The 26,121-nt window shown below is 42.8% G+C and overlaps 1 protein-coding gene across 3 annotated transcripts in view; it reads right to left on the bottom strand.

The window, feature by feature from the left end:
• Window positions 1-26,121, bottom strand: part of FLT1 (fms related receptor tyrosine kinase 1) — a 173,051-nt gene that overhangs the window by 97,485 nt on the left and 49,445 nt on the right. For all 3 annotated transcript variants that reach the window (XM_057533232.1, XM_057533231.1, XM_057533233.1), the window contains 7 exons: window positions 24,323-24,447; window positions 20,216-20,378; window positions 19,974-20,110; window positions 17,156-17,330; window positions 15,710-15,827; window positions 13,421-13,590; window positions 12,904-13,063 (listed from right to left, as the gene is read on the bottom strand). In XM_057533232.1, the coding sequence (XP_057389215.1) occupies window positions 12,904-13,063; window positions 13,421-13,590; window positions 15,710-15,827; window positions 17,156-17,330; window positions 19,974-20,110; window positions 20,216-20,378; window positions 24,323-24,447 (1,048 nt within the window). The remainder of the gene's footprint in view (window positions 1-12,903; window positions 13,064-13,420; window positions 13,591-15,709; window positions 15,828-17,155; window positions 17,331-19,973; window positions 20,111-20,215; window positions 20,379-24,322; window positions 24,448-26,121) is intronic.

The following is a 26,121-nucleotide window of genomic DNA, read 5'->3' as shown; positions in this document are numbered from 1 at the left end:
CCTTCAGGGAAATGTTAGGAGTGGCTACAAATAACATCCTTTAACACACGCAAGGAGTCTTAAGGTATTAACTCCAGTCGCTCAGTGAAGCATATTTCAAGCTACGGTTACGTTTTGTTTGCATAAAGAGAGCATATTACTTATTACACGGTGGTCAGTACGGAAACGTCCAGAAGGCCTTCGGGGTGGGGGTAGGGAACCACGTTTAGCAGAAATTCTAGAGCTAGTCAGACCTGAGCTCAGATCATGGTTTTGCAACCTTCTGGTTATGGAACGCTGGATGGCGAGGTTGGGAGGATCGTCATAGGGAATTGATCAGAGGACTTAGTCTTTTTAGTCCCTTGAATAGTTCTGAAATCACTGGGTCATGTCAGCCCACAGAATCACTTCTAATAAATTCTACATTGGTGTCATGCCACCGGTCACCAGGGAGGGAGGTGGTGATTACCAGTCCTGTGACACTCTCTGTACTAGAAACGTGGTTGAAGGGTTCGTCTGCTAAGACTACAGCACACAGAGGGTGAGAGGAGAAATCATTCTTCTTGGATCTTAGTTCCCTGAAAAGTTATACTTCTCCTGCTATGCTTTTATCTTATGGGCCCCTTCTTCTCGCAAATGTCTATTACATGTCTCTCTCTCTCTCTTGACAACTAGCAAGTAAAGCATGTGGGCCATATCTCTGTCTTACCCCATTTTCATCCAGATGTGTTAAATTATTAATTGTACTTTTCTATGAACCACCTCGAATTCTTTGGGCGCGGATGTGTTTTTAATATTGCCAACTCAAAGGAAGCAAACCCACGTTACCACGTCTTACCGGTTTTCTTATAGGGATTAAAAAAATAGAAGGGAAATAATTCAGAGAAGATTCTTTTGCATCATCAAACATGCGGGTGATGCTAAGTGAGTTAATTGGTGTAACATGCCCGGCACAGTGCCTGGTCCACGGCAGACAGGTCACTCACGTTAGCCGTGATTATCTGACCAGATTGAGAGCTACTTAAGAGTGGGGACTAGGTCTTATTCATCATCATAACCTCAGGGCTTAGTCCAACTACCCAGGGAAGCAGAAGAGCACACGTGTCCTCGCTCAGCTATGGCCTGACGAGCGAATCCCGATAACGCGTTAGATGTGGACTCAGCCTCATGTGGGTGTCAACCCTGCCATCCATCACTCACCTCAAACGTGCTGAAAAAGGGACACTGCTGACCCTCCAGTGACCTCACATCCCCCCTCAACCAGGCGCTGTGTCACCATCATCAGGGCTGTCCACTCCCAAGGAGGAGTATTAATGACCTGGGATGAACCCATCACAGCATCTGACGAGTTGATAGTGGTGGACAGTTTCAACTCAAGCAATGATGCTGACATGTGGAGAAGCACCTTCTGGGCTAATAGAAAAATAACTAACCAGCAGTGGTCTTCTCCTGTCTTCAATTACTAGCACCATTTGCTAGGCAATTACTAGCACTGATTCAAATAAAAATTAATTTGTTCACACACATTCCATTTAAGAAGTAGAATCATGTCCTCTGAAAGAAGTACAAGATTTATTTCCTTCCGTTACTAAGGATATGGTTATTGAAGAGATAAGTCAAATGCATGGAAAAAATATCCGAAGACAATTGAGCACAAGCAAGTAAAATGTCCAGAGCCCATGTGATACTGTAGGCTGGACAGTACGTGGGTCAATGAGGGTTTGAATAGCTGAGGCAGGGTTCACAAACGCAAGTAGGTCCAGGATATTACAGCTCCTCTAACTTCCTACATAATCTGAAGATTCTATCATTTCTGGTCCCATCTTAATTTCTTTGCAGTAAATCACCATAGTCAGAAGACCTGTCCAAAGATGCAAGCATGCTTCCTGGGAGAACATGAACCCGACAGCATGGTTCGTTTTGTCAGATTGTCAGCATTCACAGGATACTTGTGTGTATCTGATGCTACTTCAGAGGGAAGTAGCTTTGCAGCGGGCGGCCCCAGAGCAACCAAAAATACTGGAAAACTTTAAGCAAACAGACTTGGGCTAAGTACCACTGGGCGAAGTACTTCATATATATCATCTCATTTAATTCCCCTAAACAACCTTAGGATGTCAGTGCTGTTACCTCGATTGTACCGATCAGGAAACTCAGACCCAGAGAGGTGGTTTACTTTGCCCAGAATCACCCAGCTGGTAGGTGGTAGTAGGTGGCACAGCCGGGATTCAGGCTCCAGAGCCCATGTCCTTAAACTCTAGACTATACGGCCTTTCTGCATCCTCAAGCCTTTTAAAAGCGGCTCTTGATGTCATCACACAGGCTTCTCAAAGCATATTTGCTTTCTGGATCATGCGCTTTTGACCAAAAATTATTCAACTTAATGTCTACGTAGTTGTTACAACGCCAAGCCTCATAGTGACAGATGAAGTGCTGGGTAGTGACATGCTTGGAGAGTCATTGGCTGGCTCACTGGGATGAGGGAAAATCAAAACCAAATCTGGAAAGGGCGGTTCGGACCTGACGTGGACTTTCTAGAATGGGGGCTAAATAATTTGCCAGTCAGTCCTGCTTGAGCTCGCCTTCCCTGGCCAGTGCCCCGCTACCCTGCTCTCTGGTTACCAGGGCCCCCCCTCCACCCATTGCACTCACAGCGTGACGGACTTGTTCCTAACAAGGTCTTTGGAACTCTCTGTGCCTCATCTAGGAAATGGTAGTAACCATAGTCCCCAGCGTCGTAGAAGTTCTGTAAGAATTAAAAGAGATGATACATCTAAAGCACAGATTAAGCACTTATCCTGTAGACAGGTGCTTAATAAGTTTCAGCTCTAAGGAAAATAAAAATAGAAACCCCAGGCCCTGCAGTCTTCTAAATTGGCCATAACCTTCTGTTTGGTGCTAAGTAGCTTCTAAACACCCATTTTCATTTTCCTCACCTTACTTATCCAAAGACTTTTTCACACTCACAAAAGAGGATTTCTCAATGAGGTAGCAATCTGTGATCATCTCACATGGTTTTCAGTGATGAGGACAAGGCATATGGAACATGAAAGGCCTAAGAAAAATGGGATAATAAGCAGCTGTACGACTTTTTAAAAGGCCTGAGTGAAAACCTGAGCCTTTGACCTTCAGACCTGGAAGGTGAGCTTCAGAGCTACCGTGCACATGACACGGGCCGAGGACAGGAGGAGGAGCCCCACCCCCGAGTCTGTACAAGTCCATCACGCTGTAAGCGCAATGTGGCGGGGAGGGGGGCGCCCTGGTAACCAGAGAGCAGGGTACCAGGGCACTGGCCAGGGAAGGCGAGCTCAAGCAGAAGGGCTGGCTGGCAAATTATTTAGCCCCCATTCAAGAAAGTCCACATCAGGTCCGAACCGCCCTTTCCAGATTTGGTTTTGATTTTCCCTCATCCCAGTGAGCCAGCCAATGACTCTCCAAGCATCTCCTCTTCCACTCCTCAACTATCCTATCCCCATGTCCCTCTATCTACCCCTCCCCCTTTCCATCTGACCTCCCAGTACCTTCCCATCACCTTTAGGACCCAGATCTTCCCTCCCCATGATGCTCCCCCTTAACTGCAGTGCTCACCATCTGCCATCCACTGAAACCATGTTGGTTCGCTTATTCAACCAGATTATAAGCATTTCCCATGGGGACTCTATACAATGTCATGGTGGAAATAAGAATAAACAGGAATAAATAGACAGAGCTCCAAGACTTGGGTCTAGTCCTGGGCTTGCCATTATCTAGCTGTGAGGTGAGGGATAATTATCTTTTGAGCCTCAGTTTCTTATCTCTAAAACAAGCTTTTTTTTAATCTCTAAAATGTCTTAAACTCTTTTTTCTTAATTTTTAAAAATGTTTATTGGAGTATAGTTGATTTACAGTGTTGTGTTAGTTTCTGCTGTACAGCAAAGTGAATCGGTTATACATATGCATACATTCACTCTTTTATAGATTCCTTTCCCATACAGGTCATTACTGAGTATGGAGTAGAGTTCCCTGTGCTATACAGTAGGTCCTTATTAGTTATCTATTATATATATAGTAGTGTGTACATGTCAATCCTAATCTCCCGATTTATCCTTCCTCCCCCTTTCCCCCCTGGTAGCCGTAAGTTTGTTTTCTACATCTGTGACTCTATTTCTGGTTTGCAAACAAGTTCATTTGTATGATATATTTTAGATTCCGCGATATCATACGATATTTAAAATGTCTTAAATTCTAAGCGAATGAATCGTTCAGAGTGACTAGATCCAGCCACGCTGAGGCTGAGGTTTGCGGCCTCCGTGTGCCCGTTTCACGCGCTCATCAGCTGTAAGCTCTCCCTCTTTCTCCTTCGTCTCCTTTCATCAGTCTTCCATGAGCTCTGTGAGGCCCCCGGAGGGCTGAGTGCTTGCTGCATCCTGACCCAGAAAATTAATCCTGAACGATGAATGAGAGGGAATGGGACTTCCCTGCAAGAGATCAAAAAAGCCTGCGTGGTGGGAAAGTCACAGAGAGGAAAGTGGCCACAGGAAAAGCGCCAAATTAACTGTTTGACTTGCTGTCCTCCTGAGGATGGTCCTATTTAGGCTCGCTCCTCCCCTTGGGGTTTCTACCCCCTCGGAGGGTCTACTCCCACCTGCAGGTTTGGGGCCTGAACCAGCTTATCCTCCCTGGTTCCCGAAGAGACTGTACTATGGGAGTCAAATTCCCCCAACTGCCGCTAACCTGCTTCTCCAGCCCCAGTTCAACTCTAACTCAACCAGTGGACTCTGTGATCACTGGGGACAAGAGTAAACCCAAGAAGTGAGGCCAGTAATCTCCTAACCCTGTCCCCTCGGGGATTTCGGTTCCTTTCTCTGGGAGCCCACGGCAATCCACTTGAGAAGTCCCATGGGTCACCAATGAATAGTAACCTTCTGAAATGCCAACCTACTTAGCCTCTTTTACTCCACGATCTGAAAACACCTGAGAAATAACTTTCTGAGCTTCAGTTTCCTTATGGGGAAATTATGGCCATGATGTAGAATTGCTGCCCAGATTAGGGATAACGTGGAAAGGGATGGGCGCAACTTTGGCACTAGAAAGGGCTGGTTGATGAAGTCTCTTACAGCTATTATCATGAAGTAGTCAACTGCACTCAAGGTGGCAAAACATCCCATGAGGCTTCTAGAGAAGGTATGAAGAAGCAAGTATTGAAGCTCATTATAAAGCACTACCTGGGCCAGAGTCTAAATCCATCACACCCTTCCTTCTACTCAAATCCACCAGGTTCTGCTTTTTCCCCTAAAAGGGCAGTGAAGTTACATGATAAACCACAGACTAAGGTCCATATTTCAAGAAACAGTCTCCCAAGCCAATAGAGATATAACTAAAATGCAGCTTTCCAAGGATAGGTGCATGTTTTACAAGTGATTTCTTCTATTTATGTATGACTAAGGATCTTATGTCAGGACAGGAGTTTCTAGATTCAGTCATGAAAATGCCCCTTCAATTTTTAAAATCTGTGAATATGGGCCCAAGACAGTAGGAAAGGTTCTGCCAATCTTCCCAAATTGTGTGTCACTACCTTCTGGTCCTCCTAATCCTGGGAAACTACACTGAACTTTGCTCAAAAGATCCCTCTAAAAACCACCCAGCATGGACTTCCTATGATTCAGCCTTTTGGTTTAATTTAAGCACATAATGAAACGTTTGATAGGAATTACAGGAGACAGTTAATTAGAGACAATTATTCATCGGACTCCCTGTATTCCTACGAAGAGTGGGAAAAGAGGAAAAAATCTCGCAAAGTGTAGAAAAGTGGCAAAGAGGCATCTGGCCAACGAGCTCGCTCTCTGTTCTCAGGTCTTTGCATGAACTCTTAATAAGGGCTGTTGTCAGAGCACTCACATGGGGTGGCAAGCACTTCCTCATCTCGTAATTATATAACAGAACGCAAGACGTTTCCCATTAGCAAGTGAGTGGTCACTTTTGGCTTGTGATGAAAGCTTCCCGGAGATGGCCAGATTTACTCCGTTGTTTGTTTAAGCTCAAAAGTCCTGCTCAAGTGGGCTTGGGGGGAAGTGGTCGTCTCCAAAGTCCCCGTTTTGATTCAGGGTTTTGCGTGTGGCAAGTTAAAATTCTCTGGAGCCTGCCTGCTTTGATTCTGCATACCCACACACACACGAGACGTGGGTACAAATTGTATGTATACTTAAAAGGAGCGAGCTAAATATTAAAACGTGTAGACTGTGGTCATATTTCCAAAAGAAGAGGTCTGCTTAAATTACAGCTTCCCTCAGACATTGACCTACATCTAGCCCCCAGGAGATGTTGACTTTTTCAATGCTTAAATTGGTAAGACTTTCATTTTGTAGACAGAAAATCCAATACAAAACTGTTTCAGCATAGAAAGAATAGACATTCACGCTGGTAGTCAATTAAATTTGGGTCCTTGAATACATTTCTCATTAACTACCATTAGCAATTGTTTTGTTTTTGCCCTGTTAATTTTACATACCCCACTGATGCACAAAACTGTGTTTCCCCCAAATGATCTAGACCTAACACATCCCTAATGATTCAGGCCTTCCTTTCTTTGCCAATTTGGTGACGTAAACAATAGAGAAATGCAATTAGGCAACTTCTGAGAGTTCCTAGATGCCTCTGTCCTCCCTTATTTTGTAGGCCACCCCCTGCCACCCCTCCCCCACAAAAACCCCTAAGCACACTTAGTCCTGGAGTGGTCTGCTTTTTCTAGACTCCTCACAGAACACTCATGCTGAGCAAACGAAGAGTGTTCCAGAAATGGGGAATAAAATTGTGAGGCAGGGAATGTTATTTTCTCTCTTTCCTCTTTTTCTTTTTTGACTGAAGTATAGTTGATTTACAGTGTTGTTACAGGGAATATTATTTTCTATCAAACGTCTAAACACATAATTATTTGAGACTCCAAAATCTGATTTACTTTATAGAGTTTTGGAAGCAGGTCCTTGAGATTCCATGGATGTCTATTAGGCTTTTCTTAGCAAACCCACAATTTTAGCTAAGAAAGTAGCTAAAAAAGAATATGCTAGCCCCTCCACCTTCCATGAGTTGAGAATCCAACTACAGTTTTTTGCATTCTGAAGGGGTACATTGGCAAAACACCAAGTGAAGCAAGCAAAGTTTTAGGGCTTACTGGGCAAAGAATGATAATGCCTTGGTCTGTATGGGCTGGACCAAAACTGACAGAGGTCATCAGGTTGACACTGAGGAAAATAGGGGTTGACACCAGTGGTGGAGGAGCTGCTGCATTTTTTTTCTTACTGGGTGATCATTGACATTACTGAGTCAAATCTGGACCACGGAATACATAATTACAAGTAAGACTTTTCTTATGACCATTCTATTTTCATAAGTTGTTTTTTTTCTGTTCATTTGGCCCTGATCTTCAGAGTTAATCCTCAGGTCCAATGGCTTTATAATTTGTAAGAAGCAGAAGGAAAATAGTGTGCAACAACTAGGAAATTATTTCAAGCTTTTTTGAAAGAAGACGTAATTTTAAGTGAATTTCTCACTTCACTCGTTACTCGGTGGGTATTATAGGAAAGGGGAAGCACGGCAGTTACCATTCACAGAAGGGGAAATTGAAGCCCAGATTAAATAACTGGCCAAGGTCACACAGAAGTCAGGGACTGGGCCAAGAATAGAACCCATTTCCTTGATTCCCAGGTCTCTATCCCCGAGACTGTGGAAGAGAGATCCTGCAGGTCTGTATATAGAGAGGATAAGTAATCACCAAATAGATCTGACTTTACATAATTAAACATAAATTCTAAACACAAATGCTATGTATCTTTGTTTTGCACATGGTCGGTGCCCAGTCAATATCTGTGTGATAATAGATGGTTGACAGTATATTTAGACTGAATACTGACCATGTGCAAAATGCATTGTAAGATGTGGGCAATGTCAACACGGGAGAAGTAGCAGAGATTTCTCTCTACATATTTTTATTGGTCATCACAGATAGTGGATGAAGGAAATGAGACTTTCACAAAGAATCTAATATACCTAACATTTTTTCCATTAAAGAACGATGATATAGGGACTTCCCTGGTGGCACAGTGGTTAAGAATCCGCCTGCCAATGCAGGGGACACGGGTTCGAGCCCTGGTCCAGGAAGATCCCACATGCTGCGGAGCAACTAAGCCCGTGCGCCACAACTACTGAGCCTGTGCTCTAGAGCCCGCGAGCCACAACTACTGAGCCCGGGTGCTGCAACTACTGAAGCCCACGTCCCTAGAGCCCGTGCTCCACAACAAGAGAAGCCACCGCAATGAGAGGCCTGCACACCGCAACAAAGAGTAGCCCCCGCTCGCCGCAACTAGAGAAAAGCCCGCACGCAGCAATGAAGACCCAACACAGCCAAAAATAAATAAATAAATAAATTTATATTAAAAAAAAAAAAAAAGAATAATGATATATGCAACTCTATCTGTTATTTATGATCTGGAAATGATAATTTGTGATGGTTAGATGGGGAGAGGGAATTAAAATAGCCTGTGATCTAAAAAGAATGTCTGTTCTAAAACCCAAACTGCCATCATTAAAGGCTGCCGGCCTTAAACCTCCTTATAGAAAAGAACCAGACTGCTCTTTCCCCATTCCTCCTGGGCTCCGCAAATCCATCCCTTCCATTCCCTAAAGAGGGGCCCCTTCCAAAGAGTCTAATATTGTTCCTTGTTCCTTTACAGACCATCCTCCGTTGAGTGGGCAACCTTATCCGAATAATATTTCCTGTTGAGACTGGACCAGCACTGTGGCAAAGCTTAACAAGGACCATGAGATCAAGACCAGCTCACTGCGTGGGCGGTTAGTAGTCCTACTTAGTTCTTCAAAACCCAGCGGGGGAGGTGAAGTTCTAGAAGTCTAGCGTGGGCTCTCCGAGCAGGGGTCAGCTCTCTTACGTCCTGCTCTGCCCCATCCCAGCCTCGGCCAACCCACAGGTCAGAACCACTTCCTCCTATGACAGGAAACAAATGAATGGGGCTGGCCACCCAACTGGGGAGTCACTTTATTCCTTTATACACTTGAGCTTATTCTCACTTTTGCCTAGCTCATCTACATGGCCGTTTTCTTTTTTCTTCTTCTGAAAAATCATAAATTCTATTTTCCTCAATTCTATAACCCAGACCTACTAGAGATTTCTATTTCTAAAGCACGGCAAAATTACATTTTACTTTCCACAGTTTGTGTTCACTTCTCAGAAATATTAGGTAAACATTCTCACTGTTGTGAAACTAGGTCTACAGTAGGCAGAAAATTCTTTTCAAGTTCCTTAAAAGTTTCAGAGCCTTATTGAGAGACATTTACCCTAATGCTAGTAATAATTACAACCTTGCATTAGGTCCATGGCACTCTGTACCTTTCCCAAATACGTTGCCTCACTGGATCCTCAGATTCTCTCTATGAAGTATATGGAATTACCTCTATTTCATATGAACAGAAGCTGTAAGCTACACACATGTGAAAGGTACTGTAAGTTCACCACCCTTCTGTGTGCTCCCTGGGTTTATGTTCAGGCTGACATGGGGCAAGTTTAGGACAATCTATTTAAGGAGTCCCTGCCAGCTGCTAAGCGTGAGAAAAATCCCTCATTTGGTGTTAATAACTTACTTTAGTGTTTTTAAAAATTCAAAAGAAATAGTCTACTTCTGCTACTTTACCACCCATATCTGCAGTAAAAGTAAAAGGGGGGAAAGATTCTGCTATATTTCCCCTCAGCTCATTACGTACATGAGTTTAAAAGTAACCACCCCTCCCCCACCCTTAGTCTTAATGTTTTATGAGAACAAATTCTAGGTGAATCAGAAACCACAATGTTTGAAAATGTGGTAAGCTGCTGAATTCTTTTTAAAAAAGGAGGAAATTTCTGTTAAATTTATTTATGGCTCTTAATACCCACAAAGATGAACTAGTTGAGCGGTTGTTCTGATCGTTTTAAAGAAATATATTTACTGGACTCTGGAAAACTATACAATTTAAGTCTGAACTTCTTTACTTTAGACCCATTAACCAGTGGGCCATATTAAACCAATTAATAATTTTGAGCTACTGAAAACATATACCTTCTAACCTCAAAACTAATGCTTTGGTTGTGGTCCTTATATAGATATATCCCTTAACTAGAGCCTCAAATTTAAATACCAAGAATTATTCTACCTATTCAAGAGTAATGTGTACATATTAATCACCTAATCTCTTTTGACAATGATGCATAGATACCACTCTGCAAATATGTACTATGTAACCCAGAATAAGTAAGATTTTAAAAATTCATGGAATAGAACATCCCTTATTCAAATGTCACTAAAATTCCTGTCTGCAACTGAAATTAAGTATATAAAATAGATTTATATAAAGACATATTTGAAAAATTTTAGTAGTAAAAGAGGGCTTCATTTACCTGTCAGTCAGTTTGAGCTTTTATCTCTCTGCAGGGTAAAATCGAATTCTCCTATTTGCTTTCTAGTGCACAAAGGTCCCATTCTACGTTAAATGTACTGATTTAACCACCAAGCATCAAATCTGGACCTGACACAGGTAAGCTACTCAGTCTACTGACTTTAAAAATGAGAGCTTCTTAGGGATATGCATATTTCCTGCAGATAATTTCAAGCAACAATTTGAATCATCACTGAAAGAGTTAAAGCTTTCATTTCTGATCTGTCTTGTGATTGGTTAAAAAAGAAAGAAAAAGAAAGAACGCCTTTAACATTAAGAGAATAAGTCAAACGGCCAACAAATATTTACTGAAGAGGTAAGGTACTGCTCTGAATTTTGAGAGAATTCCAAGAGGAATACGATATCTTTCCATGCCTCGGCAAGCTTACCCTGTAACACGGGAGAACGATCCCATACACCACAAAGAAATCAGAAGGAGAGAGGTAACGTTCACAAAGTTTCGCTCCAGCTGACCTCATTCCCCAAACCATATTTTATTAGCATTATTCAAATCTAACTTTATAATATTATGTTCTATCACTCATAATTGTTATTTTCTCATAGTTACTAGCTCTAATCCTAAATAGAACTGAAATTTTAGATTTGCTATTGTCAAAACAAAAATTAAGAATATCTTAGGGCTTCCCTGGTGGCGCAGTGGTTGAGAATCTGCCTGCTAATGCAGGGGACACGGGTTCGAGCCCTGGTCTGGGAAGATCCCACATGCCACGGAGCAGCTGGGCCCGTGAGCCACAATTGCTGAGCCTGCGCGTCTGGAGCCTGTGCCCCGCGACGGGAGGGGCCGCGATAGAGAAAGGCCCGCGCACCGCGATGAAGAGCGGTCCCCGCACCGCGATGAAGAGTGGCCCCCGCTTGCCGCAACTGGAGAAAGCCCTCGCACGAACCGAAGACCCAACACAGCCAAAAATAAATAAATAAATAAATAAATAAATAAATAAATAAGAAAATCCTTAAAAAAAAAAAAAAAAAAAGAATATCTTAAAAAGGCTGTTATTCCATAAAAATTCAACTCTGTACCTTTATCCAAACCTAACAGCTTAAGTTAGTTATTTTAAGTTTATTTGCAAGTTAGGTTAGCACAAATACTTAAAGGGACAAGTCCATAAATATGGATGTCCATCTCCAAGTCAGCAAAATAGATAATATAAAATCTCAGTAGATCTCACTTTCTTTGGGGTTGAATGATCACAATGGTAAAGAAGGTATTCAAGATATATGCATGTTCTTAGCAAATGATTCACTCAGATGAGAAATCAGATGTGTGGAAACAGCTACTTCTCAGGAATTCCATAACTTACCAGTAACTTTCACGATCAGAATGATATGCCTTAAAATACTAAAACACAAGATGAAGACAAGTTGAAATTGCAGGAAGAATCTAGAAAACCAAACAGCCTCTTCCGTTTATGCCAGAATTACGTCGTATTTCTTTTTTATCAAGCTAATTTTTTTTAAAAAACTGCAATTCTCCAAACCACTCTGCTAGTGGAATTAAAAGCAATAAAGAAAATATTTGGCCTAATGATAATTCTTGAGCAGTCTCAATACTATCTTACTTGATAGTAGCACCTATCAATTCTATTCCTGTCCTTCAAATTTGCTCCCGTGAACTATCATCAGTATCAATCCTCTAGACTAAACAGTAATGGAAAACAACAAACAGGGCTCGGTCATCAACAGGAAGCAAGGAAACACTGCACAGTTAACCAAGGGCAGGGCTGAACTCATTCAGTAGATACACCCTGAGCATCTGTGTGTGCCGGACACGGTGCCCGCCCCTAAAGACAGAGAGGTGCTGAATCAGCTCATAGCTTAGAGAAAAGACAAGTGTGTGCACACCTTGTGATGTGACAGTGGTGTCGGCAAAGTGCTGTTCATGCTGAGGAGGGAGAAGGGGGTCTGAATGAGAAAGTCTGGAGGGTGGGGAAGGTGACAGCATTGTCGAGCCTGGAAAGATATAGGAGGACCTCTTAGGAAGCAGAAAATGCATGGAAGCACATTTCCGACAGATGAAGGAGCATGCTCAGAGCCTAGGAAAGGTAATGATCTTCAGCGGTGGGAAGATCTGATGTCATACTCGGTGCTTACAGAGTGGGAAATGGGGAGACCAGTGTAACTGACGCAGTGGTGGAGCCGAAGTCTGGGTGCTCTGGGTTGGAAAGCAAGAGATGCGAGTTCCAACCTGAGTTCCAAAAGAATGGCTCACACAGGGTGACCTTCATTCTGTCCCTGTGCTCCTAGCCTTACACTGTAAGCTAGAGAGAAAAATTATGAAACGGTTAGACATGGGTAAGGAAGAACAGTAGATATATTGCCTACCTTTTCCCAAGGCAGGGAAAGCCTTTGCCCCCAGTGGACCGCACGTGCCATCTGCCAGCTCCCATAAGACCCTTGAGTCCAGGTGTCAAAAAGTATTCGAAAGTTACTCAAGAAACGAACTGTCCCTACCTTGCTTTGGAATGATTATGGTTACAGGGATGCCAGAACCACGTGATGGTAGGTTGAGGGATACCGTAAATGGTGCAAGTCAGGATTTGTCTGCTGCCCAGTGGGTAGAGAGTTGGGTCTGGAAATGATGATACAGCCTTTTCATAAATCTGGGGTTTCACTGAAAGGAGAAAACAGGACAGAGGTCAAGAGCTGTTCTCATGACTCCCTCCTGGACCACAGCGAAGGACCACATTCTCGCTGGTTTTGCTGTCAGGGAAGCACACATGGACAGAACCCTCGGATTTGTCATTATAATGCCAACTGAAAAGAGTATGTACATTCCGACCACAACGATAAAAAAAAAATCATATTGCTTATGGAAGAAAACAAGCAACCATGAAATAGTTGGGATGGGGAATAAGTGGTTTTTAAAACGATTTTTAAAAAATTTTGCTTTCTTGTTATACTGACTTTTGACACAAATTTTCACGAATTTCACCCCCACCAGAACCAAAAGTCTGAACAGTGAACTTACCATTGACAATTAGAGTGGCAGTGAGGTTTCTGAACACATTTGACTGCTTTAGGCCCAGCAAGATTGTGTAATCCCCTGCATCTTCAGCAGTAACATCTTTGATGATTAACGAATAGCCACGAACCAAATAGCGGGCAGATTTCTCAGTGGCTGGTAACCCATCTTTTAACCTGTGGTTAAGGGCACAATCAGTAAGTCATTTCACGTTGCCTCTCCAGTATCACCTTAACGTTGCCATTTAAGGATGTGAGATCCAGTTTAGACATCTTGAGCCTTGGATCCTCAATATTCATTTAAAACATTAAGACACTGACTTTTTAGTAAAGCCCAGTGGGATTTTTAGACTGGGAAACACTTCATGTTGATTGGCAAAGAGGAAAGAAGTAAGCCGAAAGAAAGACAAGGGACGGTTTAATGTACCCGCACGGACGCTGGTCACCACTGTGACTTAAGTATAACCCAGAAGCACAGGCTGATTCCATCTGACATGTGTTTCAGAGCTCTCCATAAGGCTCCATCAGCAATACAAGGGTCATTGTGAGTCAGATCCACTAGATCACTTCTCCAGATAAAAATAAAAATAGATTTTCCTATTGTGGCCTCATGTGGAGTTCTTATTAGTTATATAAATGGTCACACCAGTTGCCCTTTTCATAAGCTAGAGTGAAACCAAGATTATCAAGGTTCTTTCCCCTGGGGAAGAAAAGTGAAGGCAAAAGAACTCACAAACAAAAGGTATAAACTTAGAATTTTTTTAAACGGCAGAGACAGACTTAATGCCTAGATACCACGCAGTTGCATACAGAACCGAGAGTCGGGCTGGAAGTCTTGCCCTGGCTCTGCCACTGTGTGCCTTGAACTTATCCATTTGAGCCTCAGTTTCTCCGAGTTTCTCAAAGATCTCTTTTACTGTAAAATTCTATGATTTCATTAAATGACAGTTCTTTCAATGGGCATTTTCCATCTGTTAGTAGGAATTCACTGTGTTCTGCATAAAGCTGGAATATTAGGAATGGCATTGGTTCATAGTCATGCATGTATTATATAGTCATGCAAACAAATTCCCATTACTAGTGGGTCTCAGTTCCAAAGCAGCTAAAATGCCTATGCTCTATTTTGTGATTACAAATCCCATTTTAGTATCCTTGAAATTATTTCCTCTAAACAAGTCAGTATTTTCAAAAATGGGTTGATATTTTTGGTTTGTTTTAGGTCCTTGCTACTTAGCTACTGAAGAAATTAGCAGTGTTGAACAGCTGGGGATACTCTCAGATACTGAAAGAGGGAATGTACTTTCCAGAGCGATTCAATTCCTATTCAGGAATAATGTACATTCATAATATCTAAAAAGTTTAATAGTGAATTTCCTATGAAACAAACAAAAAATCTCCTTTCTACTGCGACGGCATGAAGGGGCATAGCACAAAGTCTCATTTTCTCTTTAATTCCCTATTAACGATTTGAGGAAACTGAAAACAAATGCTACAGCCATATGATACTGCAAGCAAAACAAGCTACGGCTGAGATTCTGTATCATATGGCTTGTTTTCCTCATCAGTTTTGTACTATACTCTTTGTTTAGAATGTGGTGGCTTGAGCCAAAGATCCTGGCGTTTCAAAATGATTTAACAAAATGATTGCAGATTATCAACAGATTACATTGTTTTACAGCAGGTATTGGGCTCGCATTAAAAAAGACCGCTTAAAGAGTTTCTGAATTTGCAGACTTCGAGCCAAAAAACCCTTAATTAGTTCAAGTAGGGCCATGAGTGCATCCCTGCCACTGAATAAGTCTTGTCTCTATTAATGTTTGTTTAATTTTAAAACAAGACTGGAACTTTCAGCCCAGCTGTATCTCAAAGAATTATTTTCCGATAAGAAGCGAATTATTATCCTCATCACAAGGGCCCACTTCTTCAGGGTTAATAGAGCATGTTACACACTAGAGATGCTTCCTAATCGTTGCTCAACATTATTCCATTCAGAGGACGTTGACATCATAGGAAGGTTTAGAGAGGCACAAATTTAGTCGCAGGGAGTGAACGACTAAACTGAAATGAGCGCTCAGAAAACGAATCCCTTGCTCCATGCTGTTATTTACATTATTTTCCTTCCCCTCCAGCCCTTCCCACCCACTCCCCTCCCAGCCCAGTTCTTAGTTCTTCACTGCTGTCTGGGAAGCTTATCTTGATTTTTTTTTTCTTTTCAGGAATTCAAGTCACTGGGCTCCTGCATCTTCCTACTGACAAAGCATATCTTAAGCCGCTAAGAACATAACTGTGATCCTACCATACAACTTCTGGCGAGGGAAACGCCTTCACTTTCACAGAGAGCCGATAAGACCGCGTGCCAGCTACAGTCTCAAACACCTGCTGCTGTCGAGGTTTCACTGTGATGAACGCTTTATCTTCGAAAGGAGAAGTGATAAATCCATTAGAAAAGACTACACTTATGTAAACGAAAGAAAACCAAAAATCGCCAACTCGCTGCCTCATTCGAGGAGGGTGCAACCAGTGAATAAGTAGAGCTGCATTATGATCAAGGCCATCGGTGAGCCCAGATACTGATCAGTGAATAAAATCGCTTAAAAGTACTCTAACTGGTTTTGGCTTCCCTGGTGGCGCAGTGGTTGAGAATCTGCCTGCTAATGCAGGGGACACGGGTTCGAGCCCTGGTCTGGGAAGATCCCACATGCCACGGAGCAGCTGGGCCCGTGAGCCACAACTACTGAGCCTGCGTGTCTGGAGCCTGTGCCCCGCAACGGGAGGGGCCGCGATAGTGAAAGGCCCGCGCACCGCGATGAAGAGCGGTCCCCGCACCGCGATGAAGAGTGGCCCCCACTTGCCGTAACTAGAGAAAGCCCTCGCACGAACCGAAGACCCAACACAGCCAAAAATAAATAAATAAATAAATAAAGTAGCTATAAAAAAAGTACTCTAACTGGTTTAATACTTGCAAAATCAAATGGTCCCAGGGATATAAAAACCCAGTGGCAGGGCAACAGAAGTAAAACACCTTAAACACCTATATTGAAACAAAAAAAAAAAGTATAAAGATACTTCTAAAAATCTACCCGGCCAATGTGAATACCATGGGAGGAGGCTGTTCCAAGCCCTTCTAAAATAACTAATTTGATATAAGACATCAACTGGAGAAAGTCAAAAGAATATCAAAGGCCGTTGATAGAACGGTCCCCTAGTTTCTGCTCCTTACAAGTTTTTCTTTTCAGTGGTAGAAATAAATAAGGTTTATTAAAGAGTCTAAAGAGGTTGAAGTATTTTCTTTACAGAATTTGCCTACTGGAACTAAGCAAAACTATTAGGATTTCATGAGCAGAAAACCAGAGATAAAAGAGCATCAATTCTAAATAATTTATCACAGCATATTTTTCTCTAAATCAGTAGTGCCTGAGAAATTTCTCCCAGAAAATGAAGGTAAAACGGACTGTATTTTTGTTTGTTTATACGCAACACTAAAGAATTTCATATAGATTCTAATATCTGACTTATGAGCCACAATACATTTGTAAGGAAAAGATTCTCTAGCCAGTGCAAAAGTATTACATTTAAAGAACACTTAATGTGATTTGCTCTTTGGCAGGGGGCGGAGGGGGACAAAGTTGTATTTGTTCATGACAGTGTACCTCTTGGCCAAAAGAAAATTTACTTTTTTTTTTTTTTTAATAGAACCCTCCAATTTCTGCAATGATTAGAAAGCAGAGCATGGGTTGCTTACCATATATATGCACTGAGGTGTTAACAGATTTCAATGACGGGCCGCTTTTCACATGACAAATGTAAAGTCCTTTGTCTTTGTTCTGCACTTTGCCAATAAAAAGAATGCTGTAGAATACATTGTTACGGGAATTGCGACGGTCAATTCGTTGCCTTATAGAGGCTCTCTTATTTATCTAGAAAGAAAACGTGTAACAAATGTAGAAGGAGTCATTGATTGCGCTTAGAGTTACAGCATTTCTCAGATGATTCCTAAGATTAATATTTTACACTAAGAGGCAAACCCATCCAGAGCGAGATGCTCAGAACCGACATCTCTGTCTCGATGTGTTTCCAACACGTGCCGTGGCAGCACTAACTAAGCACTTCATTTTCCTCAAATGGACTTTCACACACAATATCTCAGCAGTTGCACACAAGCCAGGGAGATTGGCAGGGTTACTGCCCTTATTGTAGATGAAGAAATTGAAGCATCAGAAACACTGGCCAGTGTAGCCTGGAAACTTGGGTCTTCTGAGTACAAATCTAACGCTTCCCTCTAGCACCTACCTCTCTAACCAGTAACCCGTTCTCTAGGCAGTGGTATCACACACAGACTCGGGCCATGATTAGTATCTGGATTAATCACAGGCTTTCTCTTAATAAATCACCACGTGAGTTTTCTTTTGCTTCCTTTTAGAAATGAAGGGAAAGATTACGAATCCTGGCTACACCTATTAAGGCGTAATGATCCTAGTTTCATTATTTCCCTATTTGAGCAAGGCTTGCCAATATCTGCTAAATACCACTAAATGGGTCTGGGGGCCTGCAAAGCCATCAACAAGTTTAGCCAGCAATCTAGGGGGTGGGGTGGGGTACTGTCCCATGTTTGCAGGCCTCAGGTTCAGCGGTATAAACTGGCCACAATGACCCACTCACTCCTGGCTTTGGGAAGATGAGGTCACAGTGCCTTTTCCTTTCATTGTTCCTTCCTTTCTTTTCTTTCTTTTTTTTTTTTTTTAAGCACTGCATTTTATAACACATAATATGTTATTTCCTCCTCTCAGTCCGTCCCTTTGAGGAGGCATGGAAAAAGACTTTGGAAGCGGGCCAAACTAATCTCTGGGTCTTGAACTTAGCTCTCCTGTGTGCCAGTGCTGGATAAATTCTACCCACCTGTCCTTTCACTGCCCTGTTGGAACAGACACATGTTACGCCATTTTCTCCATTCTCGGCAGTGACCACAGAGCAGACGTCGATCATTGCAATCAAAACTCAGAGACTCTGTGCCCTACACGAAAGACTGAGGGACCTTCGGCAGCTCTGTTCATGTCGGTATTACTTCTCCCTTCTCCCTTTGAGAAGGCTTTCCTTTCTCGAGTTCGAGTAACACTGCTATAGTTTCTGCCTTGGTACCCTAAGACTGCCCCTGGGTTTCAGAGCAAGGTCATCACAGCACCGTCCAGCAGCCACAGGCGGCTATTTAAATTAACTGAAACAACATTTAAAATTCGGCTCCTTAGTCCCGCAAGCCACATTCCACGTGCTATTAGGCATAGGTGGCTAGTGGTTAGCGTTTCCGACCACTTCCATCCCAGCAAGTTCCACTGGACAGCACCATTTTCGAAGGTTACGGGCATTCAGCAGATGTATTACCATACTCTCACTTAGAGCAGCAACAGTGACAGGGTACACGTTTCTTCCCTCTTGCCATGTATTAAGAGTAGATGATTTCCATCAAAACCCAGAATATATTACTACAAGTCGTAGCATTTTAATTTCAATGAAACAATACCATTTTCTAGAAAATACCTTATGACTGATGAGTCAATGTGTCCCTACAGGGCACTTGTGGTACCGTTTTGTTGCTAAGTTATTCTGTTTTCATAGCAAGAAATGTATATAGTGTACAGCACAGGGAATATAGCCCAATATTTTCTAATACCTGTAAATAGAGTATAATCTAGAAAAATTTTGAATCACTATGTTGTACACCTGAAACTAGGATAACACTGTAAATCAATTATACCTCAATTAAAAAAAAAAAAAAGCTCGAGACTGATGCATTAATCTTAATTATACATACATAATTTAATCATAAGCTAACTTCGTAATTGGGCCATCTGAATGACGTAACAAGTGATTTACCTGGGATATGCCACATGAATCATACAGACATACAATAAATGGGGCGGGAACCACTGTCAGATGTTTCTTAACAGTTTATCAGAGATTCCCTGCCTATACGTTTTTAAAACAATGACTGTTTGCAAGGACGTTTAATTTGAATGGGAACCCAACTCAGCCTTCATTCTTCTCATTTTTCTGAAGGACAGAATTGCTCCTTTGTCACTTAACGAGTGGAATATTGGATGGCTGGGTTGTATTATCTTTTCCAAACATGCTCCAATCAGGTGCCTGCCTGTCTGCCAGTCTCTTAAATTAATGCGCTGACGACAACTTTTTGTTGTTGTTTTTACAAAAGATAGTCCCTGCCTGGCATGTAGTGATAAATTTCTCTCTCATCTCTAAATCCTAGAGAATCATTTCCAAGGATGAAACAATCCCCTTTTCCACCCAGAATCATGCAATAGAAATACCAGCCTATACACTTTAAAACAAAACCTCCAGACATCAAAAGACCGTATCTCTGCATATCACACTCATGAAATGTCAGGCAAGGGAAGCACCCAAACCAAACCCAAAGCTTCTTTATTGACTTGAACTGCCAGAGGAGTCAGAATGTTCTGCTTTTTCCCAGTTCAAAAACTCAGTTTAGCATTTCACTTGCTAAAACTAAATACTGTCCTATAGAAGAAATAGAAAAGTAGGTCACTCACTTCCCCAGGGTAACTCCAGGTCATCTGAACTCTTGTGTTCAAGGGAGTGGTGGCCGTGCAGTTGAGGGTGAGAGCATGACCTCTAAGTAACCTGACTGGACTTGGCATGCTTATTTGGACGTCTGTGATTGTGTTGGCTGCAAGCATAAGAAGTCACATTTTTAAAAAAAATCAACGTTTCATTAAGCAGATAAACCCTTGAGCATTCTGGCTTATGCTCATGCTTTCGGAACATCACTTACTTTGTCGAAGTGTGAGATAGTTTGTCTTGTACTCGTGTCCGTTGACTGTTGTTTCACAGGTCAGAAGCCCTATTTCTCTGTATGTTGCATTTGATATTATAAAGCCCTTCCTACTGTCCCACGTTATTCTTTTTCCATCAGGGATCAGAGTATCAAATGGAAACTGGAAAAAGAAGAAACATGCTTTCACAAAATCGTATTAGCGCTGTGGTTTAGAGTTTCCCTCATAGTTTGTGAAAATGTGATTTTTACCGCAAATGAGAACAGCGCAGGCAAAAACTCCAGGTTGTCATAATTGGTTCTTTAGTGTTCTTTGCATGTAGCAAACAATACATGAACTATGACAAATTATAGTAAGCAGAGTAATTTGTTATTAGTGTTAGCAACGAGCTGCACCCACCTAGGGTAGACCTAGTGGTCATGTCAGAATTCTAGCGGGAGCCCGTATCTCTTTGGCCTCTGGGAATCTCTGTAATAAACTGGCCTGATACTCAATAGAAAAATTAATTAGGATTTTTTTCCATTAGGGCTGCCAGGTTGTCCTCTTGGTCTCATCATCGGGAGCTTTTAATAAGCCATACCTTGTCCTCTCATTTCGCATGATTTGTTAGAGGTGGCTGTCTTAAAAGGACTGCACATAATTCCTGGTCCCCCAAGATTCATAGCATTAACTTGGCACTCACTGGGGTTATCCCTCTGGGGAAGACTGAGGGTACTGACTCTGCACCTGGAAGGGAAGCTCCCAGAAGCACAGGCTTCTGACGGTGAAGAGAGCTGAAAACGGATGTGAGGCCAGAGACAGTTATGAATGAAGTGCTCGCAAATTCCTAGAAGTATTCCCAAACACAGTGAGGCCGAACAGAAGTAAAGAGCCCATGATTTGATTCTCTGCTTATGCCCTATCCTATATATCAAGGACTTAATTTACACCTTCTACCTTGGGATTAGACTTTGTAAAGGGCTACTGTCTCATAGAGCAGCCCAGCCAAATTCCCCTGATGCCAGATTGGCAGCCAACTCCAGAGGCAGTGGTCTGACAACTGCTTTTATCCCCAGTTGGAAAAGGGGGGAAAAAAAATCAGATCACCTTCTCACAACAGATTATAAAGATTCATAGCATTAACTGCCATAAAGAAGTTTCAGATCTTTTCTATCTTCTTTAAAAAAGCACACACCTTACATCACTCTATCCACAATATCCTTTATATATATTGCTTGTGGAAGGAGCAAATCTGACTGGGATTTGTGATCTGATGGCAGAGATTTCTATTCCAAAAGCACTAGTTGCCTCTCCCAGTGAATATGTCTGCATTGGTGTATGTTACCAGAGCGTTACGTGGGCTTGACGTGAATTGCGTCCTGTTTATGAAGAACTGAAAGCAATTAAAGGATGCATTTCATGTTTTAGTAAATTAGGATGCTACCTGTAAATTTAGGAATGCCCTACATTCCGTGGGGGGTGGGGGGAAAAAGAACCTTCTAACTTGGTGCAAACTATTAAAGGAAAAACTCAGAAAAATAAAAGTCAGGGATTGAAATCTGTGACGCTTTGAAAACAAGCACGTGCTGAACCTACAAGAAAGGTTGGCTGATGGGCTTGGTCTGCACAACTTAAAAATACATTAAATTTTCCTCTGCAGTGTTTCTCTTACTCTATCCGTTACTGCCACTAATTGTAGTTCATTGACAAAGTCACTTTATTTCTAGCTGACAAGAGCTGAAATAGCAAAAGACCACAAAGCTCATCAGCTGTGGCAGTGTGTGTGTAATAAAGGGGCAGGCAGATGGGCGGTCTGGAGACACTGCTGAACAGGGAGGCCTGTCTCCAGCTGACCGGGGCTCTGCTGAAGCAGGCATGGGAAGAGGCGGGAGCAGCAAGTTAGAAGAGAAAGGACAGTTAAGAGAAAAGGAAGGGAACGATCTTCTGTTAATTTCATGTCAGCATATATATGTCATAGGTTAGAATATTTTCAAAATATATGTGATAAACCAAAATCCTGGGTAGAATGTTATGCTTCTCTCCCTCTTTTTTTTTTGTATTATAGATCTGGCTGGGAAAACACAGAAAATAAGCTTTCCCTCCCAAAATGTTTGCAGGTGGGAATTCGGGAAAGTTCCTCAAACAGACAAGTGATCTGCATTAGGGCGAAAAGGCAAGGGGAGTGCATGAAAAGAGAAGTTTCATATCCTCATGGTTTGTTCCATATTAGTCACTGACCAATTATCATCTCGGACTCAGAGGAGTAATGCCAGGCTATGGAAGGCATCACGATAATAAATCGATTATTGGGCATTAAACTGCTGGATACGTAATGTGAATAAGCTAATCCTTGAACAGGCCTTGCCTGGGCCACGCATGATCCTAAGGGCCTTCCAAGCACCTCATGTAGCCTTCCTAACAGTCAGGTGAGGTGGGTGGTCCTGTAACCTCTCCCATCTCTCCAGTGACGACACTGATGTGGAGGGAGGTCTGATAACTTGCCCATTTTCCAGCAGGTTAAGTGGTAGTGGCAGCGGGGCAGAATCCAGGTGGTGTGCCCCAGCCTCTGCCCTCCTCCTATGCAAACTAAACCATTAGCAAAGGATGGCAGGAACACGGAGGAAGAAGACAGGACACGGGCTCCAATGCCCAGTGTGGCCTGTGGCCTGGACGTCCCTAACTCCCTGGAAACCTCAGTTTTTTCTTCCACCAAGTGAGTTTGACTCCGCTGGCGTTTCCAGCTCCAACATACTACAATTGTATATTTCCTGGCGATGATACCCAGTTGTAATGGAAGCCGAGACCTGTCACTGATGGACTATATTGAAGATTTAAATCAACAACTTGGGGGAGTGAATGCAAGGGAAGAAGACAGGGAGATCCCTCATCACATTTCAGGATTCAGGGTCAACAGGTGATACTGAAAATCACTCTGAACTCATTCAACTTGATGACCATCACCACCAAACACTTGCCAAGTCCCTACCTGCATCCTGCATCCCTACCTACCATCCCTACGTGATGGGCAGTGCTCGGTGCTGCCTTGGGACAGCCTGCACTTTTCCTCTGAAAGCTCTAAGCTCTCAGGAGCCACTAGAGTTTTCCACGTGGGTAGTTTTTATCCAACTCTCAGACTCAGCACAGGCCTAAAGTTACTACAGCTGGCATGTCACATTTTAGGGGTTTTGTCTTTATTAGATTTTACTCTGAATCTTTTTCCTTCTCTACATGCACAATTTACAACATAACATGAAGAAAAATCTCATTTATAGCTTTTTTTTCCCCTAAGAGGTTAAATCGGGATGCCCATCGGAAGATAAGCCTTTTGTTAAAAGGAACATCCCAACTCAAGCCAAAGCAAGAGCTCTTAAATGCCTGGCAAGTCAGGTACCCTGCCTGACAGTTCTTCCTTCTGCAAAACTCTGCATTATTGGGGCTTCCCTGGTGGCGCAGTGGTTGAGAGTCTGCCTGCCAATGCAGGGGACACGGGTTCGAGCCCTGGTCCGGGAAGATCCCACATGCCGCGGAGCGGCTGAGCCCATGAGCCACAACTACTGAGCCTGCGCGTCTGGAGCCTGTGCTCCGCAACAAGAGAGGCCGCGACAGTGAGAGGCCTGCGCACCGTGATGAAGAGTGGCCCCCACTCGCCGCAACTGGAGAAAGCCCGCGCACAGAAACGAAGAACCAGCACAGCCATAAATAAATAAATAAAAACAAACAAACAAACAAACAAAAAATCCTTCCTTGGCAAAATAAAAACTTGGTAGCCCTAAGCCAATCCCAATTTAAAAAAAAAAATCTGCATTATTAATTAGTATACACAATAGAATTGGTTTTTCTGACATTTACAGACATTCGAATTTGTGGCAATACATAAAAATTTTCATGATTGCAGTTCTTTCATTATTCACATAGATTTATGCTCAAGACATTATCCTTTTAGTCCATTTAAGTACACGCAGGGGTGTAACGTCTAACACTTACATAGTAAAAAGCTGTTACAGAAAAGTCAGCCAAGAAAGCCCAAATGTCTCTAAGAAAACTATTCCAGAGAGAGAAAACAACTCAAAATTCAGTATGCTCACTTGCAGTAAAAATCTTGTGAGAGTAGCACTGCTCAGTTTTACCTTTTTTAAAGTAACATTGATGTTGGGTGATGTAACCCGGCAGGGGATGACGACCTCCTTTCCTTCGGTCATATTTACAATTTCCGGGATTTCACTGTGCATCTCTAAGAAAGGTCTACCTGTATCTGAACAAGAAGAAAATGAAAACACACATAAATGATTGTATTATGAACATGCAGACACTGCAGCTGGCGAGGCAACATGGGCACCACCAGTTACATCATTCTCCTTTCATGTAACCCATAAATCCACATTCTTCTCTCGGAATCTGGCGCTCTGTGTTTCTGTTTCTCTAAGAAAACCGAATTCCTTATTCAGGTCTTAGCCTTCCATCAGAGAGCCCTGATGCCCTACTTTGCAATTGTGACCTGGGGGGTGGGGGGAACAGTAAAGGTGAATATTCTGCATAAACTTCTTTCCACAGCTATGCTAAGTGCCTCAGGAAGCGCCCTCCAGAGCCTTTGTAAGAAGTCAGAGGGTGTGGGTACAAGGGTCCACTGTCTTTGGAGCACAGATGACGGCGGATAGCAGCAAGCTGAGGTGTCAAGTTGGAGAGAGGATTAGCATTTGAATGACAGAAGCATGCCTTCACCGTTTTCTAGAGCTTAATGGCAGACTAATAAGATGAGAAGGTCTGAGCTCGGGGGAGGGGGCGGGCTAAAGGCAGGAGAAGCAGTGTGAATACCGCATTTATTTCACGTGCATGTGACATCCGCTTGTTTAGCCTGCACTGCACATCTACTAACAGCAAAGCATGCAGAAGCGACACAAAGAGGTCTGGAAAGGGCTTTACCTAATCACCGAGAGACCACCCTTAAAAGTATGGCATTGCCAACTACAAACTGGCACTTGCCATCTAACTTTACAAGGATTAAATCATGAGCCGCTGCAGCTGCTGAACTTCAACACCACCTGAAAGGAGTTCAGGGTGGAGATCAGGAATGAGGCGCTCTGTGCTCTGGGAAAAACTGGCAGAACAGGTCTTCAGATAGTTAGATATTTTATGAGCCCAATTTTTGCATCTCCTTGTATCTAGAGGAGCACTAAAATTCTTCATGGTGACGTCTGCTCCTCGTGACTAGAGGCAGCTTTCTGCAAAAAATACGTGCTTGATTGCATGCACTCCCTCTTCACACCAAAATCACACATATACTGACCTTCCCCCCCTATCTCTTTGGAGCTGCTTCTCAGAGCTATCTGAAATGCTGACTCCGGGCTATAGTCCTCATTTTTGCCCCAGATGAAACTTAATTCACAGCTCTCACGTTGTGCATTTTTTTTTCAGTCGACAGAATTTTGCCAGTCTCAGGGGTCAGAAGGACTCAGACCACCCGAGCGGCTTCCCTGCAATACCTCTAGGGACCGGAATGAGCGTCCTTTTAGAAACATTCTCGAAGTCCACTGTGCCCTTGCCCTGGGGACGCCACTGACAACCATCTCTTCAGGAGATAGATACTGTGCTCTCAGCTTCTCCCCTTGGCTCCAGCCTTCTATGCCCAGATGGAAAGAAGTCCTGTGAGGACTCTCTGTCTGGACCCTCACCTGCTTGCTATGGTTTAAGAAGCTCATCCTGGATGCTGAATGGAGAACGAAGTGGAGAAAAACAAGAGCATGCAGGAGGCCATGGCTGCCTGGACTAAGTGGGGGCTGCAGACATTGTTATGGATTGAATTTTGTCCCCGCCCCCAAAATGATATGTTCTACCCCCCCCCCAGTACTTCAGAATGTGACCTCATTTGGGTCAAATAGGGTCACTGCCAATAGAATTAACTTCAGTTAAGTAGGGTGGGCCCCTAATC

This window comes from Balaenoptera acutorostrata, chromosome 18 (assembly GCF_949987535.1).
Source record: "Balaenoptera acutorostrata chromosome 18, mBalAcu1.1, whole genome shotgun sequence".
Lineage (NCBI taxonomy): Eukaryota > Metazoa > Chordata > Mammalia > Artiodactyla > Balaenopteridae > Balaenoptera > Balaenoptera acutorostrata.
This window is presented reverse-complemented; position numbering and strand designations above follow the sequence as displayed.